The 7,346-nt window shown below is 42.1% G+C and overlaps 1 protein-coding gene across 1 annotated transcript; it reads right to left on the bottom strand.

The window, feature by feature from the left end:
* Nucleotides 1-328: 328 nt before the first annotated feature.
* On the bottom strand, nucleotides 329-4,124 carry LOC138892546 (uncharacterized). Its single transcript, XM_070176278.1, has 5 exons — nucleotides 3,959-4,124; nucleotides 2,893-3,165; nucleotides 1,818-2,068; nucleotides 1,094-1,150; nucleotides 329-922 (listed from the first exon to the last, which is right to left on the bottom strand). The coding sequence occupies exons 1-5, from the start codon at nucleotides 4,122-4,124 to the stop codon at nucleotides 329-331; spliced, it is 1,341 nt and encodes a 446-aa protein (XP_070032379.1).
* Between the last annotated feature and the right edge of the window lie 3,222 nt (nucleotides 4,125-7,346).

Raw genomic sequence — 7,346 nt, 5'->3', positions numbered from 1 at the left:
GCTACCCTCGGCAAAGTCTCAAACTTAAGATATTTTCGGGAAAAACTTTGGTAACATCGAACCCCAATAACGCTTTAACCCAGAAAGGCAATAAAGGCAAGGTTTGTTCGAACCCTCGAACACAAACTTATTGTTTCATGCTAAGGCATTTTCAACCTTTGCAAATACAAATAATAAAGCAAAGGAAAGATATGAGAGCCGAAAGGGAATGAAAAGCCTTATATTTATATAGTTTTTTACAAAGGCCGAATCGGTCTAAACCAAAAATTTACAATGGCTAAAAACAGCCTCAGAAAAAATACAAAAGAAAAACAAAAAACCTAAAGTCCTAAGTGGCTTGGTCTTCATCGGATGTTGCATCTCCATCCTCGGGATCTTCTCCATCATCGGTTTCACTTGAGCTCTCGGAGTCTTCCTCAGGGAAGGCAAGCCTTCGGGCCCTGGCTTCCTCTGCTTTGGTATTTTCAATTCTGGCCATAATATCGAATCCCTGGGCATTAACTCCCTCGAGAGATTCCCTTTGAGCTTGCCATTTTGCATGATCCACCATGCCCTTGGCCTTGGCCTGAATGGCCTCGACCCTAAACTGGGCCACTTTAGCATCAGCGTTTGTGTTGGCCACGACCACCTCAGATCTAGCCACTGTCACCTTGGATCTGGCCACTTTGAGTTCGTTGGCCAAGCTTGCCTTATCAGAAACGGTCAAATCCAACTGAGACTGAAGCTCGTTGATCTTCTCGAGCTCCACCAAGGCTTTCTCTTTTGCAGCTTGGAGCTGGGTCTCGGCCGACTCCAATTGCACTTGGACAGTTTCCTTTTGCGAAGCTAAGATGTCCATATTCTTTTTGAATTTTTCCACCTCAGCCTGTATCGCATCCACCTGCAAATTGAGCCGTCCGATTTGTTCGAGCCTCTGCCGGACCTACAGAATCAGATTGTTAGTAGTTATCTCCAATTTGTCTTCACTATCATGAAGCACTCGGAATACCTGCTCGGCCATCTCGGCATGCTCATCCCAAGCCGTCACTAAGTCGACCTAAAGCTTCTCACTAAGAAGCTTGTAGGTATCACTTTTTTCAATGAGGTTTCGAACCTCAACCTCGTGCTCCTCCCGGATTCGGTGGAAAGCCTCGTGATGGAACACTGAAGCCTGCAAACAAGGGAGAAGATGTTAGAATTATCTACATCTCTGAGTTTAAAATAAATAATAGAGAAACCTTTGAAGTTACCCGATTTAGAGCATGTTGGGCCTCATTAAAAAGACAAGCGGCTCCCACCGCGTTCATCACGGCTTGGTCTTCCTCGGTCACTAAGGATCGAAGATATCTAGAAATCCCCATGGGAGGAGAGAAAATCTTGGCATCCGCTGGGATAGAAAGCACTATATTCCGTCTACGGTCTCGATTAACACTTGGGCCCGGGAATCAGTCCACCAATTTTGGGCTCGATGAAGAACTGGTAGTGCCCGATGACGGTACTGTCTTCGGTACTGGTAAACCACGAAAATCGGTGACATCCTCCAAGGCAGCAGACTCAAATCCATCCAAGAAGCATGGATATTGGTCACCCCCTGAAAACCTTCGTAAGAGAGACCTTCCAACATATTGGCCTCGCGGATCATAGCGTCCGAAATTTGAGGAGATCCAGAATTATCGATCACTCCGAGCTCGTCCCTCGAGACATATCCGATCTCCCTTTCGACCATCTCAGCTTGGGATAGGGTGGCCTCAATTCTTACTAGTTCAGGAACATCGGCCAAAGCTCCCTCTTAGATCCGCAAGTTTGGAGGACTTTTGTATCAAAGTACCAGCCCATACGCGGGCCACTAGTTGGGAATTATCTTCCTCTTCTCCTTCTTTGGGCTCATTCCTTAATCGGCTGATTAGTTTCGAAGGCATAACACCAATGTCCCCCTTGGGCTTTCGAGACTTCCTCGCCGGTTTTTTCTTTTCCGAGCCCGGGGAACTCGGAGCCCCTTTTCTCTTCTTCTCTTTAGCCTGCTTCGGAGTAGGTGGAAGGAATTCTTCGTCACCAGATGGGGGCCTCATTGCAACATTCTTTCCGAGGCCTGGAAAAGAAAAAAGATGAGTAAGCTCGAAGAAAAGCATAAACAATCACCATTCTAAGAAGGAAACCGAAAAGCTTCCCTCAGATCCAAAAGAATCGAGGGCCCTGCGCACGAAGCAGCATGATTCAACTTGTTCGAAGACAGAACCTTGTTTAGAAGAATGTTCGATGGCCCACTAGTGATATGTCTAGGGCCGGGCGACACCGAGTATGTTCTGAGGAAAGTTCACGAGGGCACTTGCGGAAATCATTCCGATGTCGGATCATTGGTTGAAAAAGGTAATCAGAGCTGGCTATTACTGGATTGACATGGAGAAAGATGTGAAAGAGTTTGTTCGAAAATGCGACAAATGCCAAAGACATGCACCAGTGATTTACCAACCCGGGGAGCTACTCCATTCGGTCTTGTCACCATGGCCATTCATGAAGTGGGGAACGGACATCGTTGGCCCTCTTCGATGTGCACCAGGTAAAGCTCAATTTATTTTATTTATGACTGATTATTTTTCCAAGTGGGTTGAAGTATAGGTCTTCGAGAAAGTTAGGGAGAAGGAAGTCATCGACTTCATTTAGGATCGCATCATATGTCGATTCGTGATGCAATCCAAAATTATGTGTGATAACGGAAAACAGTTCATCGGCAGCAAAGTAACCAAATTTCTTGAGGATCACAAGATCAAAAGAATACTATCAACACCTTATCATCCTAGCGGAAACGGGCAAGCCGAATCAACCAACAAAACCATCATCCAAAATCTTAAGAAGAGGTTAACCAACGCCAAAGGAAAATGGAAGGAAATTCTACCCGAAGTTCTTTGGTCATACCGCACAACTTCGAAGTCCAGCACCGGCACAACACCGGCGCTACTCCATTCTCTTTTCCTTCTTCGAGCTCGTTCCTTAATTGGCTGATTAGTTTTGAAGGCATAACACCAATGTCCCCTTTGGGCTTTCGAGACTTCCTCGCCGGTTTTTTCTTTTCCGAGCCCGAGGAACTCGGAGCCCCTTTTCTCTTCTTCTCTTTGGCCTGCTTCAGAGTAGGTGGAAGGACTTCTTCGTCACCAGATGGGGGCCTCATTGCAACATCCTTTCCGAGACCTGCAAAAGAAAAAAGATGAGTAATCTCGAAGAAAAGCATGAACGATTACCATTCTAATAAGGAAACTTACCATGATTACGGGCCTCCTATCGACCCTTCGACAACTCTATCCAAGCACTCTCTGAGTACGGCCTCTGTAACACGAGGCCTTCGACCCACTTTCTAAGATCTGGAATTAGGTCCTGCATCTGGGCCACAACTGTAACGCCAAAAAATATCAATAAAGAAAGAAATAAGAAGTAAAGCAACGAGATTAAACCTTCTAAGAGAAGTGCTACTTACGTTTCATATTCATATTCCATTTCTCGGGAAATGGCATGTATTCAGTAGGGATTAGGTCCGAAGTCCTTATTCGAACAAATCGGCCCATCCAACCTCGGTCCCGACCTTCATCTATGCCCGAGAACAGAGCCTTATTGGCTCGGCGAGAAAGCTTGATCAACCCCCCTCGATAAATTTGGGGACTGTAGAGGAGCATAAGGTGGTCGAGGGTAAAGGGACATCCCTCGATTTTGCTCATAAAAAATCGGAAGAGAATCACTATTCTCTAGAAGGAGGGGTGGATTTGGCCGAGGGTCACATCATACCTCATTCAAAAGGTAATAATGATGGGGTCTAAGGGACCCAACATAAAGGGATAAGTGTAAACACTTAGAAACCCCTCCACGTAGGTAGGGATAGAGTCCTCGGGCGAAGGAACCACCACATGCTTATTGACCCAGTTGCAGTCCTGTTTAACACTAGGGAGGAGTTTTTCGGTGATTGTGGATATGTATCTCGAGACCGGTTCACATCGGCCCACTACCAAGGAGGCCTTTTCAACCCTAAAATCAGTAACAGTCGGGCACCCTGCCGGAACGAATTCCTCAGGGCGGGGTTCAGCCGCAGCCTCATCACCGGTGGGCTGTGATGAAGAAGCAACCTCTTTTTGCGGTACTATCTTAGAAGTTTTTGCCATTAAAGAACAGGAGAAAAGAGAATTAAGATAGTATACAGATTGATGAGAATTCAAGAAATTTGGGTGCAGAAGTTGTAAAGAAATGGGCATTTTGAAAAAGAGCAAGAGCAAGAAGAGCTTTTGAGCGTGAAAAGTTTTGAATGAGGAAAAAACTAGGGTACTTATAGCTTGCTGGTGATGGTTTAGAGCCGGTAGTGGCCGACCAGCGACTGACAAGCATTCAATGCCTTGATAGCTGGACCGACGGGACATTTTGAGTTGTTGCTTACATCATGATTGGGTATACAAGTGACGTTCTTTGCTTACATCATTGCCCGTCGAGACGGAACTCGAAAATTCATATCGTTTCTTGTCATCTTCACTCCGAGAAATGGGGGGACTATCTGTATACGGTCAAAACCGGGCTTGCCTTTTGCATGACTTATCAAGAGTAGAACATGATAGTGCTAAGTTCAAACTCATGTTATATCGAACCATGGTACGAAGGCAGATTGCCGAGCTCGTGACTCAGAGATCGATTAAGATCGGGGTCGGCCAAGATCGAGACTGAGCAAGATCAGGTCGGCCAAGATCGAGACTGGCCAAGATCGAGGTCGGCCAAGATCAAGACTGGCCAAGATCGAGATTGGCCAAAATCGAGACTGGCCAAGATCGGGACCGAGCAAGATCAAGTGAAGCTTACCGAGCCAAATAATAAAAAACCAAAATATCCGCAATCAGGCGAGAATCATGGCAGAAATCACAGCGCAAATCAAGGAGCGGCCGACTTATTAGCCTATCATGAGATTCCTAATTGTATTAGCATTGTATTAACAATAGGACTCCCCCACTATATAAAGGGGGTTTAATCATTTGTAAAGACAGATCTTTTCAGGCAATATAAAGAAAAATACTACCTTCTTCTAGCTTGCAATATCTTTATATTCTGTTCTTATATTACTTGAATCTCTACTTGGTTTGAGAGTGATCGAACTCGAGGGCCAAGGATATTCGATTCGTTTGGTTTGCGTTCATTTCTTTTACAGTCAATTTCAATATTAATATACATATACATTTTCTCAATTTGTGCAAAGCTATATCACGTATCCTTAAAACTACATATAAATTCAATTGTTATCCGTTTTTTCGGGTAAACAAATATACTCCTCCAAGACCTCCCCCTCTCAACCGCATCCTCTATCCTTATCTTCATGTCCTCGAACAAATTCAACATAATGAGATCAAGATTCATATATATGTTAAAAACTACAATATATTAATTTACATTTGCTTTGTTATTAATATACTTTTTGAAGCATTCCGTTATATTATCCAAAGGCTTAGAGAAAGATGCAGAGCTATTACAAATTCAAAAGAGCAGAAGTGTGCAACACAAAGGAGCAGAAACTAGTACCACAGTTGTTGATTGATCAAACTAGAACTCGATTACAAAGACAAAGCCAGATGAAATATCAAATGTCGAAATTACAATAAAAGGAAGTCTGGAACTAGCAGTAACTAATGATAAAGGAACTAGAAGGAGATGAGGAATACAGAAGAACTGGGAAGAGAAATAGAATCATTCATAACAACTAAATTGCCTGCCTCGCAATGCCGATTTCGTGGTGCCTAATACTGTTGCTCAACCAATTTTACCCCTTGTCACGTTCATTTTTCCCTTTCCAGACATAGTCCTCAAGTCGTTTAGGCGGAATGATCGTTCTAGAAGTCTTGCATGGCATTCCCATGTGCTCTGCTTGCGTGGCTTCCACGTCATCTCTATTTTCATTCACAACAATAGCACTTTTGACACTTTCATCGAATTTATTTATGTTTGGCAAATGAGTAAGTACTGTGAAACTTTATCTTGCGGTGTTCCAAAACACACAAGATATGAGTGAGTCACTAGGATAAAGATTTTTCTCTGATTTATTTTCTTCTCGTCATTACATATGATGAGCATATTATGAGATAAGCGAGAGCAAAAACTTTGAAGCATTCAATTCATTCAGTGCCTTCTCCTAATTAACAAACAACGGTTAGAATGATTCATGAAAGGATCAAAATGGAAGTTGGAGCAACTGCTGTGAAGGTACGGGCTGTACTGAACGTAGGCATTAGTGTTCGAATTTTCAAGAGTCAAATGAGTTTATTTTACTGCGATATTTTAATAGAACTTTTTAGTATTTTGAATTACTAATTATTGTGACTACGTATTTTTTAAATATATAAATTTTATGTCAAAAGAGATTAAAGATTTTATGCTTAAATTCACGGTAAAAATTATATAATTTAAATATCGAAAGGGGAAAAATGCCACATAAATTGAGACACAAGGAGTACTTTAGTAGTTGAAAAAATAATTACTTTTGGCAGAAGTTTGTCCATCTATCACTTTAGTCCCTTCTAGTTTCTATTATGTTTTTAGTGTTACGTAGGGATGGCAATTTGAGCTCAAACCCAGTTAACCCTCCCAAAACACTGTTACGCATTTGCCCCCATTCATTTACATTTAGTTCCTATCTAGTGACTAGGAGTGTACATGGACCGACTTTGTTTGGTTTTTATCAAAACAAAATTAAACCAATTATTTGGTTCGGATTTTTTGGATTTTTTTGTTACATGAATATTATTTCAATCTTACTTTATTAAAGTTACAGATAAAATTTTGATAAGTAAATTGTATGAGGTAAAATTGGTTAATAACAGATGGTCGAATGTTAACATGACACGTGGAACTGAAGATAGGCAAGGGACGTGCCAGGAAACAGCCAATATCGTATATAACGGGTGTGGCCGGTACCGGATAGATTTCGAAGGCAACGCAGTCGATGATAGAAGTATAAAGATTTGCCATCGGATAACATTCAGTGAGGGAATATTCGCTAGCACTAAATACGCGGCCGTTACAGAGAATATTTGCATTCAAGGCTTGCCGTTATATGTTCATCAATGACTTTTTTATTATCATTTAAGAGGAGCTTGATCCTAGGATCTTGTTTCCCTAGGTAGAGCTATATATAGCGGGGCAACATCCATTGTAAGGACATGAAACATTCTGTGCACAAAAACTTTATTTTACTATCTTTGCTCTCAATTCAACAGCTTTCCTTTCACTTTGTCATAATTTTCTATTCTGCTCTCGGAGACGCTGAGCTCGAAGCTAGACTTGTTATCTTCTTTAATTTCAGTCATTAAATCTTAATTTTAATCCTATATGTTTATCATTTTTAGATTAAATCA

The sequence above is a fragment of the Nicotiana tomentosiformis genome, chromosome 5 (assembly GCF_000390325.3).
Source record: "Nicotiana tomentosiformis chromosome 5, ASM39032v3, whole genome shotgun sequence".
NCBI lineage: Eukaryota > Viridiplantae > Streptophyta > Magnoliopsida > Solanales > Solanaceae > Nicotiana > Nicotiana tomentosiformis.
This window is presented reverse-complemented; position numbering and strand designations above follow the sequence as displayed.

Coding starts and splice junctions, on each gene's coding strand:
- LOC138892546 (XM_070176278.1), bottom strand. CDS start 4,124: ATGGCAAAAACTTCTAAGATAGTACCGCAAAAAGAGGTTGCTTCTTCA. Junction 3,166..3,958: donor CTCCTTGGTAGTGGGCCGAT/GTGAACCGGTCT, acceptor TTTCTTTTGCAG/GTCTCGGAAAGGATGTTGCA. Junction 1,151..1,817: donor ATTCCCAACTAGTGGCCCGC/GTATGGGCTGGT, acceptor CCTTGTTTGCAG/GCTTCAGTGTTCCATCACGA.